Consider the following 18,981-nt stretch of genomic DNA (forward strand, 5'->3'; position numbering starts at 1 on the left):
CCAAGGGACAAGTGTAGTTAAACATTAGGAGACGTCATGCCAACATTTTTTTCGATCATTTTCAAATAATTATGTTTAATTTATTAAGTTGGCAGAACTCAGAAAATTATGAAAATTTCATTATTTTCATTACATGTTCGTATATCCATATGCACTCTTAGTCCTTTGGCAACCTCCTGCTCAAAAAATTTTCTTCATAAAATTGATAGTATCCTGTCATTCTATGGATATGGCAGGGCTCAGAAATTCATGGCAACTCCCCATTTTTTTCCTCATGGAAAATCTAATTTTCACAGGAATATGTCACAGGAAACCCGCGGATTTTTCCATAAATTGTAAGAACCTTTTCTAACCTTCCAGTATTGCAAAGGGCAGGACTTAGAAAATCGTGGTTGAAATTCTGTTAATATATTCCGGTTTAATAGCAGTAGGGGACAACATTACTGGCTTGAGTGATACCTTGCTTATAAAACCCTTTGAAAAATTTATCAACTAGTGCTTCTTTTTCAAATACTTCGATGCCGTCAGAAAATTGTGCTTGAGATTCAGGAAATGGAAAATACTTAACGAAAAATTGCAAATGTTCTTTGGATCCGATGTTATTTAGAAATGTTACGACCAAAATACTGTGCTCTCCAAGAAGACCAAGGCGGTCTGTTATAGGTTTAAGCTCATAATTGAGTAGAACGCAGTGATTTGTACACAGTTTTTTTTTTCTTGACTCAAGGCAAGATGGACAAGAATTAGATAAGAAAGCCCTTACGATCCACCAGGTGCGTATCTTAAGCGAATTAGAATTGATACACTTTGTGTTCCCGTTCATACCTCAGTCTATTGACGTAAGTCATAGAGTCATAGGTATGCACTATTTCGATTAAAACTCTATAAAGCAAATAATGAGGTAAATAAGAAGAGGGTATAAAATAGAACAAATAAATATGGATTAATAATAAATATAATAAATGTTTATATATTTTATTAAAAAAAATTAAATAATCTTAAGAATACTCTAGTTTTAAAAAAGTTCGCAAAGTTCTTTCAAATCTTCTATAGATTCCCTTAGTCGTTCATCGTAAAATGTATCTTTTCCTTTATGAGCCAATACTAAATGGATTCTATTTTCGAACAAAGTTTTGCGGTTTAGCTCTGCATTTGAAAAGTAAGTCTCAATTTCATCTGCGTTGATTAATACTAAAGGAAAATAGAAAGCACTGATCAAAACACCGAACAATTTTTGCTCATCGCAACTTTGTAAAAACTCGGTGAAAGGTAAAATACTGTCAATTTTTATGTCAGATTGTTTGAGGTTCTTTTCCAGAAAACTATAATACATTCCCACTAATTCATACAGATATTTTTTTCTGAAATCTCTTCGAGTATTTAGGTACAAAAAAGCAAGTACATCTTGAGCTGGTGGAGCATACCTTCCAGCTTGAAAATCCACCAACTTACAACCAATTGGTTTGTTAGACTTTTTGTCATATTTTATTAATATATTATTTGTCCATATGTCTCCATGTGTTAGGACGTTTCTAACAGTTTTTGATGGTTTAACTGCTTGGTATATTTTACGACAAACTGTGTCTGCTACTTCAGTAAAAACTTTTCCAGAAGCCAGTTTATTTGGAAAATTAAAAAGCTTGATTTCGTCCACAATACACTTTATACAAGACTCTACTCCTTCTACATTTGGAAAACCTTTTCTATCATTAAAGAAAGTCTCATCTAAATCTTTACCATATAAGTCTAATAGATTCTTCTTTAATTTTTCTTCGTACGCTATACTACCGGAATGTAACTGGGCTAAAGCTTGTAAAACAACTACAACGACATCGTATTCTAAGCAAATATGTTTATTTAAAATTTGATAACTCTCGAGAGTAAGATCATTTAATATAAAATATTTTTTGGGAGCTACTACATAGCAGTAGGGGACAACATTACTGGCTTGAGTGATACCTTGCTTATAAAACTCTTTGAACAATTTATAAACCAGTGCTTCTTTTTCAAATGCTCCGATGCCATCAGCGAATTGTGCTTGAGATTCAGTAAAAGGAAAATACTTAACGAAAAATTGCAAATGTTCTTTGGATCCAATATTATTGAGGAATGTTACGAACAAAATACTGTGGTCTCCAAGAAGACCAAGACGGTCAGTTATAGGTTTAAGCTCATAATTAAGTAGAACGAAATGATTGGTGCCCAGTTTTTTCTCGATGACTTTGTTGACGTGCACCTCATGAATATTTACATAGTGAACTTCTTCGTTATCTTCATTTTGGACCACAATGTTATCAGGTGGGGGTTCTATTAGTTTGTTATTATACGATAAGGTTTTCTCTATGATATCCATTATAGGTAACCTGAAACAAAACAGAAATTTTAAATTTACAAAATGTAATTGATTAGAAAATGAAACTTAAACTTAAAATATCGAGAACATAGTTAAATATCATGAATTTACTGAACCAATATCGAAGATAAAACAAATGCTAGAATATCATATAAAATTGTGGCAACTTTATCTAAAATTGTGGCAACTGTATCCAAGAAAAGATGTTTATTTTTCATTATGTAGAAAGATAATATATTGAATATTTTTTCTCTATTTTATTTATTGTGTAATCTAAAATAAAATAAGTATAATATACGAATAAATATAATACTGAAAAACCTTATCTAAAGAAAATTATGAATACGTCGTCTGTTAAGGTACGTATCCATATAAGGGTGATCCGCGCTCGGTGTAGCAGCTCCACATAGTGGATACGTTGGTGATCGCCGCTCGGTGCTCACACTCTTCTATTCAACCAGTTTGTGGTTTATATGTAGGGGAGCGCATGCCGTATCCATTTGAGCAGCTACACCGAGCGCGGATCACCCTTGTATGGATATATACCTTTAGAGTCACATTTATATGAGTACTTTTGATAGGTGTGCACAAACGGGTTACTAAATACAAAGTTTTGTGGCTTGCTGATAGGATCCCTGTGTCCAGGCCCGGACTAGGCCGCCGGCCCACCGGCCCGCGGGCCGGTGCGCCTTTTGCCTTAGTTAGTATCTATCCATTAAAAAAATTAAACGCTGAAAAAATTTTTTTTTGAACCTTTACACAAAAATAATGCAGCTATCATTCCCCTAAAACATGTTTTTACTTGCTTCTGATTTCGCCGTTTGACACCGAAGGCGCACCAGAAACCTACATAATAAAGCCAGTGGCTACAACAAAATTCCAGATATCAGATAACCAAATAGCTTAGATAGGATACGCGGCACCCTCGAAGACCATTTTTACTATTCGGGCACCTCTCGTAGGTTCAATATCCGCTGTTTCTATTGTAATAAATAGCTTAGATGCGACGGGCGGCGCCCTCGAAGACTATGTTTGTGATTCGGGCGCCTTTCTTGGTTATCAGTTTCCACTGTTTCTATTATAAAAATAGCTTAGATGCAACTAGCGGCGCCCTCGAAGACCATTTTTACGATTGGTGCACCTTTTGTGGGTATCAATTTCCACTGTTTCCACTGAAGGCGCCCAAATCGAAAAATGATCTTCGAGGGCGCTGCGCGTCGCATCTAAGCTATTTGATTATCTAATACCTGATACAAAGTGTTACATCCCACAATTGGACTAAAATATACAGGTGTGGTTTTCAGTGCTCCAAAACTACATTATACATGCAGGATTGTTGTGTCCCAAACTCCTAAATAATGAAGCCAGTGGGTACAATAAAATACAACTTGTATCAGGTGTCAGATAATCAAACAGCGCCCTCAAAGTCCATTTTACGATTCAGGCGTCTTTCGTTAGGGTCAATATCCGCTGTTTCTATTTCTATTATAATAAGTAGCTTAGATGCGACGCGCGACGCCCTCGAAGACTATATTTATGATTCGGGCGCCTTTCGTGGGTATCAATTCCCTCTGTTTCTATTATTAAGAATAGTTTAGATGCAATGAGCGGCGCCCTAGAACACCATTTTTATGATTGGGGCACCTTTCGTGGGTATCAATTTCCGCTGTTTATCAAATAACGGATATTTATATACGCGAAAGCACTGTGCGTCGCATCTAAGCTATTTGGTTATCTGATACCTGATCTCTCGATCAACTTCTTCACATCCTCGCATATCGGACCAATCAAGCCAAGAGTATCCACAAAAGCTTCCTGATTTGAAAATCTTTTTAGATCGCTATCTTCATCTTTCCGTTTCTTCCTTTTGCTCGTTAATTCAAAACTCATACACTTATGTAAGCTGAGCGATTGTTCTTCCAAACTAGTCCAGCTTATGACACTGTTTAGAAGTGATGTTTAAACCAGCGAGAGTTCCAGAAAGGATTCACTATTACTTCTTATAATTAAGTATTTTCTATGGGAAATAAGCCTAAAATAAACTCATAAATATTGACGATATCATTTTAAAGTCTTCTACTTTAAAATATATAATATACGTCTGAATTGCCAATATAAATGAGTCAGATTAAATAAATTATTAGAAGAATTTTTTTACTTAGCATCAACATTGTTTATTTTAAAAGTATTTTGTATTTTGACAACGAAACCCGATTTGGGCTTCGAAACGTTAATAAATTCATTTTTTAGTAAAATTGTGGCTTATTTCCCATAGAAAATACTTAATTATAAAAATTCCACAAGGAAATAGCTTCAGAACAACATTACTTCTTACTAACGTAGGTGGCTTACCGTCATTTAGCACGGTAAGCCCCATGCCGTGGATCCATTCTGATAGGTATTCCCCTCTCGAAGCGGGGCGTTTGGTGAAACATAACAATTGTACGCCAGCCGGTCTACAACTTATGCCTTAACATACCTATTTACATTCTTAACAGAATGTCTGACGATTCCAATACCTCGGTTCACCACGTATACGGTCACGTCAGATCACCTATCTTTAACGATTCTCTGTCGAAAGACCAAATGTCACACCTTCCCTTCGTGCGAGTGGCTCTGCAACGTCGTGAGCATCTCTCGCCCTTCCCACATTTATTTAAAGGAACTGCGTATTAGATGGTTCTTATCTATCTAACTTAGGTACTTACCCATACGCTGTCTGATTCCTGGTCCTAGGTGTTTTCACCCACCCTTTTCTCATCGCTTGTGGCAGGGTGTCTCTTGAGGCCCCGCTTTTCCAGGATCAGTTTTTTACATTACGGGCACTGTAAGCTGTCGGCACTGTGACCGGATTCTTTAAAAGTGAGGGAAAAAGTCGCCTCACTACTGCACTCTCGTGACTGTTGCACTCTCCTTACCAGATCTGTAGTAGGAGTCCTTTTTCTCTCTTGCAGTCCGTTTTACTATGCCTGAACTGCAAGCATCTAAAGCACACCTGAACACGCAGTCTCTCTCGTATCTTTCATAAGTTCCAGCCAATAAATATATGTTCTTTCCAGTGCCTTCTTGGCCGCGGTATGTGTCAGTCCAACCATGACGTTTGTGTTCTCTATTTTCCCTTATACAGACGAGTTTGCCTTCGTCAGGCTCCCTGCTGCCGGTATACCTCCGAACTTGTCTCAGGGTTTCTACCTTGGGACCCCTCCGTCTATATAAAATAGGTGCACTTGGACCTGATAGCCCCGGACAACCTCTACTGCGTTTCCCTCCGTGCGGGCCACGATAGTCTTCTTCAGGTGCTCGGTCTGTTCTTTCCCTGTCACTTCGAGGATGAGGTCCCCTATTATACCTTCTTTAGTGCTTTTAACGCTAATCCCCTTCTTCCTCGTGTCTACGCTACCCTTGATTTGCTTGAGCAACTCGGCGTAGGATTTTCTGCCTACTTTCACGATCATCTTCTACGCCTCCACTCTCATTTCCGCGAGTTTATACTCCTCCAGTGCTCCGTCCATTTCCCTCACTCTTGTCTCTACGGGGTACCATGAAAATAGTCTGACGGTTTCCTCGGTTCTCTTCCTTCTGACTCTTCCTTGTAATTGTAGTCATAGTATTAAGTTGGAGGTACTCCACCTCTCCTGGTGTGTTTGCACCTCCTGCACATATTCCCAGTTCATGTTTTTCCCTTATCAGTTAGTGGAACCTTCCTTCCTCACCGAAAAGTCCATGTTTCACGACCACTACTAAGTTGCCTGCAAGTTTATACCCTCTTCCCGGTTTAGCGACCGTATAGTGAACCTCTTCCAATTTGACTTTATAATGTCCTTTATTTTTTCAAAGCTAATTTCCCCTGAGTCAGGACCGCTGCGATCATTTTTATCTCTCCTTCACTAAGATTTTCGGGGAAGAACACGTCGAAATCCATCTGTGTGGACATTCGTACAGTCTCCCTAGTCGGTTTTTCCTCACCAGTTTTCTACACAATTCTATTTCGTTTCTTAATGCTGACGAGGGCGACTTGTCTGAAAGTAACCTCCATGTCTTCAGGATTACAAAAAAGTTTGATATCAAAGCTTAAGGGGGAGGTCTGGCGCCATTGTTTAGATATCAGGTTGGCGCTTTTTTTAAATTGGGGCTGGCGCCTTTTTTTTAATTTGGGTTGGCGCCTTTTTTATGAGCCAGTCCGGCCCTGCCTGTGTCTGCTTACCAACATAAATTTAAGGTATAAGCTAAGTTAGCATCAGTCAAGAAATATAATTACTTGCCCCCACCCCATTAAAAATGTTGAGATATCCCCCAACGTTATTTTACATTTTAATGAGAAATCGACTTGTCGCTGTTTTTTTCAAAAATGTTGTAGTACTTCCTGATAATGCATCTGTTTCGTTTTCATCCGATTACCCTGTTTATAGGTATATATACAGCATTTTTTTGTATCAAACCTTGAACCCAGAGGCCCTCTAATAGCTTCTAATTTATTTCATCTTCTTTATAATAATTCAAAATAATTGTATGTCTTCAAAAAAGTTCCGATAAAAGCTAATTTATACAGGGTGTAACAAAAATACAGGTCATAAATTAAATCTCCTATTCTGGGACCAAAAATAGTTCGAATGAACCTAACTTACCTTAGTACAAATAGGCACATAAAAAAAGTTACAGCCCTTTGAATTTACAAAACGAAAATCGATTTTTTCGAATATATCGAAAACTATTAAAGATTTTTTATTGAAAGTGGACATGTGGCATTCTTATGGCAGGAATATCTTAAAGAAAAATTGTAGTGAAATTTGTGCATCCCATAAAAATTTTATGGGGGTTTTGTTCCCTTAAACGCCCCCAAACTTTTGTGTACGTTCCAATTAAATTATTATTGTGATACCATTAGTTACATTCAATATTTTTAAAAAAATTTTGGCTCTTAGTATTTTTTCGACAATGCAGTTTTTATCGAGTTGCGGCTTCTTTTCTAATATGTTTACATAAAGATTTTATGGGGAATTTGTTCCTTCAAACCCCCCAAATGGTTGTGTACGTTCCAATTAAATTATTACTGCGATACCATTAGTTAAACGCAGTGTTTTTAAAACTTTTTTGTTTCTTTGTATTTTTTCGATAAGGTTCCTTTTATCGTGATACCTAAAAATGTAAATCACAAATAAATTTTCCTATTATTATCAAGTCTCCATAATCGTACTTAGCCATATACAAAAATATGTGGTGGATTTGACAAATATACAAAATATCTCGATAAAAACTGACTTTTCGAAAAAGTACTAAGAGGCAAAAAAGTTTTTAAAATATTGTGTTTAACTAATGGTATTACAATAATAATTAAATTGGAATATACACAAAAGGTTGGGGGGGTTTAAAGGAACAAAACCCCCATAAAATTTTTATGGGGTGTCTAAATTTCACTATAATTTTTTCTTAAGATACTACTACCATAAGAATGCCACATGTTTATTTTCCATAAAAAATCTCCAATAGTTTTCGATATATTGGAAAAAATCGATGGTCATTTTGTAACTTCAAAGAGCTGTAACTTTTTTTATGTGCACATTTTTACTAAGGTAAGTTAGGTTCAATCGAACTATTTTTAGTCCCAGAATATGTGATAAAATTTATGACCTGTATTTTTGTTACACCCTGTATATTGCTTGAACGCGTGTCTCTCTACCCTATATTTTATATCATTATTGAAAAGTGACGTTACCTTACTTTAATTTTTATATAGCTTTCACTATGTCCAAATTTATTAGTTTTCGAGATATTTTCATTTTTCAGAGCAAATTATTTTAGGTGTCTAAATTTTAAGTAAGCCATGACTGATTTGACAATTTTGACGATTACTGATTGTCAATCCGGTAATCAATGTAACAATGTACAGCTGGTTCCAAAAAAAACTGATACGACTCTTAAAGCGTATTTTGTAGAAAATTTAGCAGTCTATTTTGAATGACAAATACTTATTATTTACATACTGTCACTGTCACTGACAAATCTTCAAATTTATCAGATAACTTATTTTGTTCAACCTCAAAAAATGGCTCCACATGCTAACAAAGAACTAAAAGCAAGAATTGTAACGAAATTAGAAGATGGTTGGTCACTATCTGCCGTAGCGAACCATTTTAACTTAAGCAGAACAACAGTTTTTAAGATTAATAAAAGATGGAGAGAACAAGAAACTCTCGAAAGAAAGCAAGGTTCTGGAAGACCAAAAATATCTACCGCTCATGAAGATCGTACGTTATCTGAGAGATTAGAAGAGAATCCATCCTTTCATATGATGTTGATATTTATATTATTTTAATATAATATATGAATTAACATAGTATGTAATCAGTTGTTTGTTGTTTGTTTGTTTATTTTATTATTTGTCTGTCATAATAAATATAATATAATGTCAGACCAGTCCAATACACTGCTCAAAATAATCAAATCTTACTAAGAGTCGTATCAGCTTTATGAGAAACCAGCTGTACATAGCAAATAAAGAAATAAAAATAATAATTTATTACACTTATTACATTTTACAAAAAAACACAACCACAACATGCAACATTTTTGAAACAATGAAAAACTACTTTTTTATGTAACAAATAAAGAAAGAAAATTAGTAATAAATTTTACAAAAAAAATACACAAGCACAAAATACAACATTCTGTGAAGACAATTAAACACTACTTTTGTATGTAATTGTAACAATGTAACAAATAAAGAACGAAAAATAATTTAACAGTAATATATTGTGCAAAAAAACATGTGTGAAAAAATTAGAAGCTAGTGTTAATAAAATATTTTTAATATTTAATTACATAAGGTGTTCAAAATTACCTCCTAACACATTTATGCACGCCTAAAAACGAACATTGAATGAGCTACTTACTCTACGAAGCATTTGTAAATTAATATATCGAAATACATTTTGTATTATATTTTTCGTCTCATCCTTGTTGTTGGAGGTATTTTATAAACTTCATTATTAACGTATCCCCAAAAAAAAAATCAGTCAGTTTATTAAATCCTGGTGATTTGAGTGGCCACGCTACTGGTTCATTGAAAAATGAAAATATCCCAAAAACTAATAAATTTAGACATAGGGAATGTTACCTAAAAATTAAAGTGCGGTAATGGTACTTTTTAATAGTGATATAAAATACAGGGTGTTCCATTTAAAGTTACTGAGAAAATAATGTACTTGCGTTTTGACTCACCCTGTATTGATATAAAGAAAATTAGCAATATCAATCATTCTTGAAAATTATGACAATAAATAAAAAAATATGGCATTAATAAACCATTGCTGTTGTGCTTATTTTTCTTTATATAGGGAGTTGAACTTGTTACGATTTTCATACAAAATTGTTTATAACTTTGTAAATACCATGTATAACATAACAAATCTTTATATTTTTGTGATGGAGAAGTTAACAGGATTTCGAATTTAAATTAAAATATAGGGTGTTCCATTAAAAAAATATATAAGTTAGATCTGCCACTGTGTTATCTAACGCCCTGTAACATTTTAACTAATTTTGTAATGTGAAGCTCAAAGGTGGCTAAAATTTTTGTTAACTTTTATTGCTATCTACTGCTATATCGGATCTATTTGGCATTACCCCACTAATCAATCACCCTGTATATTACCAGATATATAATATTAGTCAATATTTCTTACATTTCCAACATCACCGTGATATTGGAAGCAGGATTACAAATGCCAGTTATCTACAGTTTACCCCTTCCCAGATAAAACTTTCCCAAAGTACACAAGGAAAAACTCCTCAGCAAACTTATACTTAGATTTATTCCTTAGGTGTCCAATAACTACAGTAGTTATGTCATTTTCTAAAAGGCACATATCAAGAAAGTGGGACGATAGTATATCCAGTGGCGTAGCTGAAGATTGGCCCCCCCCCCCGCGATAATTTTTGTGGGACCCCGTATTATAAACATAACGACAACCAATACAGTATAACTACATACTAAAATATGTGTAAATGAAAATGTTTGGCCTTTCTTTAATAAGTCTTCATCAGTTAGTGTTAATAGATTTTTGGGAATAGATATGAAATCCTATTATATACATGTCCCTTAATACGAAAAACGTATTAGTAAGTTATTGCAATATTATAAATAAATTTACATTGAAATCATGAACTTCAAAACTTTTTTTGCTATTAAGTTATTTTTTCGGCGCAGCTGAGCACATTGTAAAATTTTTTATACGTTTTGTTGGTTTATTTTTAAATTCCGGTATAATACCCCACTTCTTCTGCTATTCCTGCTGCTTCTGCTAAAGTTTCGAAAACGAATTTGTCATTTCTCAAATATTATAACGCCTTTTTTCAAAAAGTTGAAGGGCGGCCGTTAACTCTACCGTTTCAAATTGCAAAAGTTTTAATGTTATATTAATAAAGTTAAGTATTTTAGATCGGATAGTAATGTTAACCGCCAATTCAAAATTATTTATATGCTCTAATGATGCATACGGTTCTAATTTTTCATCGTAGGTCAAATAAACGTCAAATTGAAAGGCAGTTTATTTAGAAGTTCTCCTAAAAATTATTAATTTTTAAGGTTTTTTCTTAACTTTTTGAGTATTACGAGTAGTATAAAGAAGTACTAAACCAGTGATCTGTAAGAAAGTGTGAAATTTAGCGCCTAGAAGTTAAATTTCAGAAAACAAATAATATGGAAGGTATACCACCCGAACCTCCAGATAAAGGTAAATTTTATGTAGAAATGGAAGGAGATGGGATGATGGAATATGAGGAATTAAATAAAAATAACAATAGAGTAAATAATAAGGTAACAAACAAACAAAACCAAACAAGTAGTACTATTGAGGTAAGTAACAAATTTAGTTGCAATAACGATGAAACTTTGACAAATTTAAATCAAACAGATAAGTCAGGTAAGCAAAATTTAAATAAAGTAATAAATTTAAGATTAAAACATAGATATCAATTTGGAGATAATGCACCTTATATAGTACACATAGAAAATAAAAACGGTAACATTGGTCGATTACACAGGATCGGCACGGCCCGTTTGATTTTAAGTGCAGTACCTGAAATTGAAAATAATATCACACAAATTACAGTAGTTGGTAGAAATAAAATCAAGGTACAACTAAATAATTTTGCTAGTGCTAATAAATTAATTGATTCTCAAATTCTTAAAAGCAAAGAGTATGAGGCATATATTCCAACGTTTTTTACTCAAAAGAAAGGTGTTATAAAATTGGTAGATAAAGAGATAGAAGATAATGATTTAGTATCATTAATTAAACCTAGATTTGGAATTAAATTCGAAGTATTACATGTAAAAAGAATTATGCGGAAAGTGATTCAAGATAATGGTAATACTAATTATGTAAAAACAGGAACCGTAATTGTCACTTTTAAAGGTCAGTCTATACCAAAAAATGTAATAATAGAAAAAATGATATACGAGGTGGAAAATTATACACCCAGAATAATCCAATGTTTAAAGTGTTTGAGATTTGGGCATATAAGTGCCCAATGTAGAGGAAAAGATAGGTGTGAAAGATGTGGCGAAGAACACAACAAATCTAATTGTTCCAATCCGAATAATTTACTTTGTGTATTGTGCAAAGGAAAACACAGCGCTACTGACAAGGGAGCAGATTGTACAGAAAGACAAAAACAGGAATATATTAAAAAATTATGAATAATGAAAATATAACATATTATGAAGCTAATAATAAATATAAAAAATGTTATTCAACAGTAAGTAAAGACCAAGAAAATACTTCAAATAAATATACAATATCTAAACGAAAAAGATCAAGTAGTATTGATTCTAGTAGTGTAGATAAAGAAACAATGGAAGCACGCAGAAAAATTTTGCAAACACCAAGAATACAAAGTCAGCCTTGTTATAATTTTAATAATCCCATTTATTCTAACACAACACAAACACAAAACGATAATCAAAATAATATAGGAGAAATAATAGTAAACTTTATTTCAGCAACATTAAATTAAATTAATCACAATTTAGATCAAAAAACGTTGGAATTATTAAAAAACAATATTTCACAATTATTATTACCTCGTGATGGCTAACGTTTCATTTCTTCAATGGAATGCGAGATCAATTAAAACAAATAAGGGTTATTTAGAAAAATTCTTGTATGACAATAAAATAGATATAGGATTAATATCAGAAACTTGGTTAAAAAAAAGTAATTTTATTAACTTTACTGGTTATAATGTCTTTAGGAATGATAGAGATGATGGATATGGTGGAGTAGCCATCCTTTTGAAAAAATTAATAAAATTTTACAACAGTCCTACTTTTCATCAAATTAATGACATAATGTGCAATAGCATATCAATTAAAATTCAATCCGGAAAAAAGTTAAACATTTATTCAATATACGTAAAACCAAATCTTAAAATCACTCTAAATGAATGGAAAAAGTTTTTTAATAGTCTAGAGAAGCCTTTTATAATTGGTGGTGATTTTAATAGCCACAATTATGTTTGGGGTTGTAGTACTGTAGATACTATAGGAAAAAATCTGTTAGAAGCTATTGAGGACTGTAATCTTGTAATTTTAAATAATGGTAAAGAAACTTTGATGCGTAGACCGAATAGCAATAATAAATCTGCAATAGATCTTACAATATGCTCAGCAAATATTAGTCATTTTTTCGATTGGGATGTTGTGGACGAGACATTAGGATCAAATCATTTTGCTATTATTATTAAGTCAAATATTAATGTTAATAAAGCGGAATGTGTAAATACAAAATTCCAATGGAACATAAATAAAGCGGATTGGTCTCTTTTCTCTTCTATCACTGATAATTTCATGGAAATAGATAATAATTTAAATTACCAACAATTTTTAAATAAATTAAACGAATATTGTAAGATATGTATACCGGAGAAGAGAACAGGGACTAATCCACGATTTAGAAAAACTTGGTGGAATGACAATTGTAAAAAGGTAATAGAAGAACAAAAACTAGCTTTACGCAAGTTTAAACTACAGTCTAATATACAAAATTATATAAATTATAATAAATGTGTAGCGAAAACCAAAAAAGTTGTATTAGAGAGTAAGCGTAATGCATGGAGAAATTTTTGTAAAACTTTAAACAAAAATACACCAATTAAAGATATGTGGAATCAAGCCAAACGATTACAAAACATTTTTAAACCACAAGTAAATCCAGTGACTGAAGGAGAATGGGTTGAGGAGTTTTTAAGAAAATTATGTCCAGATAATATATTTTCAAAAATTAATGTAATGGAAAGAAAAAACTCTATGCATCCACTTTCAATTCCATTTAGTTTCTGTGAATTAGAAATAAGCCTTGAGAATAAGAAAAATACTTCTCCAGGTATAGATAATGTACATTATATTATGTTGGCCAATTTACATCAAAAAGGGAAAGAAACACTATTAAATTTTTTTAATCAAATATGGTTATCAGAAGATATTCCAGATAACTGGAGAGAGTACCGGGTGATTCCTATTCTCAAAACAAATCGGAATCCTGATTCAGCAGAATCTTATAGAGGTATTTCATTGAGCTCCTGCATAACAAAAACACTGGAAAGAATGATAAAACTTAGGCTCGAAAGTTGGCTAGAAAAAAACAATAAATTATCACAAACACAATTTGGATTTCGAAAAAATCATTCTACTGTGGAAGCTGTGAGTCATTTGGTAACAGATATAAATTTAGCGTTTACGAAAAATTCTTCAGTAATCGCTCTTTTATTAGATGTTGAAGCAGCATACGACAACGTTAATTTAAATATACTATATAACAAAATGATACAAATAGGTCTGCCAGAATGCTTCTGTCAAAAAATAATAAAATTGTATGACTGTAGAAAAATTTATATATCGGTAAATAATAACACATTTGGTCCAAGACTAGCGATGGGTGGTTTACCTCAAGGAGGAATATTAAGCCCTTTGTTATATTTAATTTACACTTCTGATATAGAAAAAAATTTAAACTCAACAAAAATTTTACAATTTGCAGATGATATAGTTATTTATCAAGAAAACATTAAAATAGAAAATGCAGTCAAATCCATTGAAGAAGGAGACAAACATATTAAAATATGGAGTGAATTACATGGACTAAATATATCTGATTCCAAAACCAAATTATGTATTTTTACAAGAAAACGAAAAGAAATACCCAATCACATCTTAATAAACAATATATCCTATCCTGTACAAAGTTATGTAAAATATTTGGGTATTACTCTGGATAGACAGCTTCTCTGGAAAGAACATATAGACCATATAGTTAAAAAAACAGAAAAAGGAATAAACCTTCTTCGATTCGTATCACACTTACGTTGGGGAGCAGATCCAAATATTTCTTTGTTGTTATTTAAAAATAATATAAGAGCTATATTCGACTACGGATCAATATTATACAGTGACGCATCACAGTGTCATTTAAATAAAATAGACAAAATCATTAATAAATCCCTTAGATTGTGTATAGGAGCCCTAAGAAGTACACCGATAAATAATCTACAAGTTGAATGCTGTGAAATGCCGATGGATATAAGACGAAAAAAACTTGGCATCAACCTTTTAGTTAGATTGTATGAAAAAAAGGCAAGTTTAATTTCCAAAATACATCAACTGTTTTTAGCAGACTTGACAGAAAAATATTGGATAAAAAAGAAAACTCTCAATATGGTAGATTTATATTCAAAAATGACAATATATGATAAACAACTTTATAAATATGACATAAACCCAAATTATAATATTGACTTTAATAGTATGGAACAAGTTCAGGTATACTTTTTAAGGGACTATAGCAAGTTGCCTATATCTTTAAGAAAATTAGTGTTTATCTCCGACAGTTCACAAATGTTCAAAGATTATTGTATGCTATATACAGATGCATCAAAAAATATTGAAGGTGTGGGATGTGCCTATTGGGATAGCAGTAATAAAATTAGTAAAATGTTTAAACTAAATTCTATTATGAGTATATACACAGCTGAATTAATAGCGATAATGGAAGCACTAAAATATTTATCTAATATAAATCATTCAAAGTTTATAATTTTTAGTGACAGTAAAAGTTCTCTTAGTAAAATTAGTGCTATAAATCCTAAATCAAAAGTAAACTACATTGAATTATATATCATAAATAAAATTAAAGAACTTCAGCAACAAGGAAAGTCTGTTAAGTTGGCATGGGTTAAAAGCCACTGTGGAATAACTGGAAATGAAATGGTAGATGAATTGGCTAAAAACGCGGTGACACAAGGAGTATTAACCCATTATCTTTGTACGCCAAAAGATATTGAATCAAATTTATTCAAAGAGATTAAGAAAGAATGGAAAGAAAGGTATATTGATGAAAACGTAAATACAGGAAACCACTACAGATCAATCAGAAACTATATAACGGATAAACCTTGGTTTTCTAAAATGGAGTCGACAAAAGATATGATAAGAACCATATGCAGAATGAGATTTGACCACTGTCTTACTCCATCATATTTATTTAAAATTAATATAGCTGATAGTCCACAATGTATTTGTGGACAGTTGGGCAATCTACAACACAAAATTTTGACCTGTTCTCTTATCTCTAATAAAGTTAATATGTTTTTAAATTCACTGTATTCTTTGACTGATGTCCACCATCCCATTAATTTAAATTATTTATTAACATTAGAAAATAATGAGTTGGTATACCGACTATTGTATAAACATATTTTAGATATTAAGCTTAAATTGTAATTGTAAAATATAGAGTAAGTATTTCTTGTAAATTGTTATATGTTAAAAGAAAAAGAAAAGAAAAGAAAAGAAAAAAAAAAGAAAAGAAATATAAAAAAAATAATAAAATAAAAATAAAAAAAAAATAAAAAAATAAAAAAAAATAATAAAAAAAAAAGAAAGAAAAAATATAAAAAAGATATATAAAAAAAAAATAGAAAAAAAAATATAATAATTAAAAAATATAAAAAAAATATGTAGATAAAAATGAATGACGAACTTGGACAGTCCATAGTAAAATAGCTTTCGAATGAAGTAGAGGGCTAAAGAAGAATGTTGCAGTTTTTGCTGTGGAACTCTGAGAACATCATTTGGAAAAAATTAATAAAAATATATATATATATATATATATATATATATATATATATATATATATATATATATATATACGTCTTCATATCAAGGCGAGATCCGACTAAATCGAGGACAACCCGAGATCCACCAATAGGAAATTAATTATTGGAGTATATTGTTCATAAGTATCTTTATAATTAACATATTAATCATGGCACACTTAGAGGGGAAAAGATTTTTGTACTTAAATTTTTCTGATAAATTTACAGCGAAACGAGATCCGTCGCTGAAAAGTAAAGGGGAGGACTTATATACGAAATTTTAGATATTTACCGTTCAACGCGAGATCACACACTGATGCCAGCTCTAAAGAGTATCAGTCGAGCGGTTGGAGCTCGTGTTGTATTGTATATTTCCCACGATATAAAGATATATAATGGGCGTAACTTTTAAGTATCGCTTCTTTTGTGTCTTTAAAGTCTACGATTGACCTTTCAGAAAGTCCCTTAGTTTTATTACATACATAAGGGTGTGAAAAAAGAAAAAGAATACTTGACAAATAATAACCATTTAATAATGATAATTATTTGCAATACAATATTTTAAAACTATACATTAATATTCTTAAAAAACACTTACTACGAAACCAAAATGTAATTATTATATTCTTAAATAATACAAATTGTTACAAAATAATTATTTAAATGATTGCTTGTTTTAAAAATACATTACAAGAAAGTAAAATTTTTTATAAATATTATTAAAGTTTAAAAAATAAAATAACTCAATATGTAATTATTATTTGATAGTTAAAAAATGATTTTAAGTAAAATGATTTAAAAGATAAAAAGAAACACACATAATTTTCAGGGTCAACTCCTAATTGCATGAAAATTTGGATTTAGATTCTACCCATCCCCCACTTCAAAGTTGAATTTGTGCCGTTGATTGCTTTTACTTGGAGGGTGAAAAAATATACGTTTAAAATAAGTCCGGAAACAGATCTGACTAAGTTTAAGCAACTTTTGTTCTATAGAGTTTTTTTAACTTAGGTACTAGGTTAATTTAGTAGTAGGTACTAGAGTCACTTGCGACTAAAAATATTTACTTTTCAACAAAAAAAAAACACGTTTTTCGGCGGTTTTTCGCAAATACTCAAAAAGTAAGTATTATATCGAAAAAATATTCTTGGAAAAAATGTAGCATATAAAAAAAACGAAAAAATGGTATATTCTTAGTCTATAGAACCAGTAAAAGTAAATTTGTAGCTGATAAAAAAGACGATCTTATCCTTCAAATTCCAAATCAAATATTTTAACGTGATACATAGTACCAAAAAATGAAGCTCTTTTCGGGGAAAACCCATTAAAATTTTTTTAAAGTGTTAACAAAAAGCTTTATTTTATTTTATAAAAGTTATATACGGGTAGGAGAGACAACGGAACGAATTTTGGAACGTTTAAACAGACGACATCCCAGATTTACCAATTTCTGGACAATTGATCCAAAGGCTGGATTCTAACAACGAAACAGTTGTGGATTTTCAAGTTTTCAATGAGAGTTAGAATGAAAAACATTAGTGACCTCGAATATGATGGTTTGGAGAATTTGGCTGGTTATATCTGCCATAAATTGAAGGACTCCAGTATTCAATCCGAAGATGTTTCAACGTACACGTGGGTTGATCATTTGAGTAAGTGTGGTTTATGTAAACCATCAGAAACTCTCTTGTCATATATTAAGTAACTGGAGACAATTTTTCCTTCCACATGAATGGTGGATTGGAAGAACACATGGATCTCTGAACAAATGCAAGAATTAGAAACGAATAATAAAGACAACAAGAAATTGTTCGAATAGATAAAACAACAACACAGTACCAAAAAATCTGTCACAAAAATAAACAAAAAAGATTGGGAAAAACATTTCACGGACCTATACAAAAACGACAATAAGGCATATTCAGAGGACGAGGATATAAGAGATAACAGAGATGAAGAGGAAGTCGCACCTACTTATTAGGAATTCATGGAGGTATTAAAACAACTAAAAGTAAACAAAACGCCAGGGCCAGATGAAATCAACAACGAACTGATCATCAACGGCGGAGAGGAGCTCACGAAGCGAATGCACAAGTTAATGGTTACAATTTGGAAGGACGAAAGCATGCCCATAGAATGGAAAAACGGACACATCGCACCAATCTTTAAGAAAGGAGATCCAACTAAGTGCTGCAACTACAGACCAATTATGCTACTAAATACAACGTATAAGATATTGACCACAATTATAAGAAACCGACTAAATCAATACACAGAAAAAATTATAGGACCATATCAACAGGGTTTTAGAACAATAGATCAAAGGAAGATCAACAATAGATGCAATACACATACTGACACAAACAATTGAAAAAAGCTATGAACATGACATAGAATTACACATACTATTCATCGACTTCCAACAGGCCTTTAACAGCATAATACAGACAACAATTATTAAAAGAAATGAAAAAAAT

At 31.9% G+C, this 18,981-nt stretch overlaps 2 protein-coding genes across 7 annotated transcripts in view; one reads left to right on the top strand and one right to left on the bottom strand.

Annotated features, from left to right (window-relative positions):
• The window catches only part of LOC126881536 (adenylate cyclase type 8), a 1,218,021-nt gene that overhangs the window by 1,020,209 nt on the left and 178,831 nt on the right, over window positions 1–18,981 (top strand). The gene's annotated exons all lie outside the window — the stretch shown is intronic.
• Window positions 960–18,981, bottom strand: part of LOC126881539 (uncharacterized) — a 71,234-nt gene continuing 53,212 nt past the window's right edge. For 3 of the 5 annotated variants that reach the window (XM_050645872.1, XM_050645871.1, XM_050645873.1), the window contains one exon: window positions 960–2,363. In XM_050645872.1, the coding sequence (XP_050501829.1) occupies window positions 1,016–2,353 (1,338 nt within the window). In that variant the 5' untranslated portion in view covers window positions 2,354–2,363 and the 3' untranslated portion in view covers window positions 960–1,015. Of the gene's footprint in view, window positions 2,364–9,243; window positions 9,468–18,981 lie in introns of all 5 variants that reach the window. The other 2 variants (XM_050645869.1, XM_050645870.1) reach the window with 1 other exon arrangement.

Source organism: Diabrotica virgifera, chromosome 3 (assembly GCF_917563875.1).
Source record: "Diabrotica virgifera virgifera chromosome 3, PGI_DIABVI_V3a".
NCBI classification, from domain to species: domain Eukaryota; kingdom Metazoa; phylum Arthropoda; class Insecta; order Coleoptera; family Chrysomelidae; genus Diabrotica; species Diabrotica virgifera.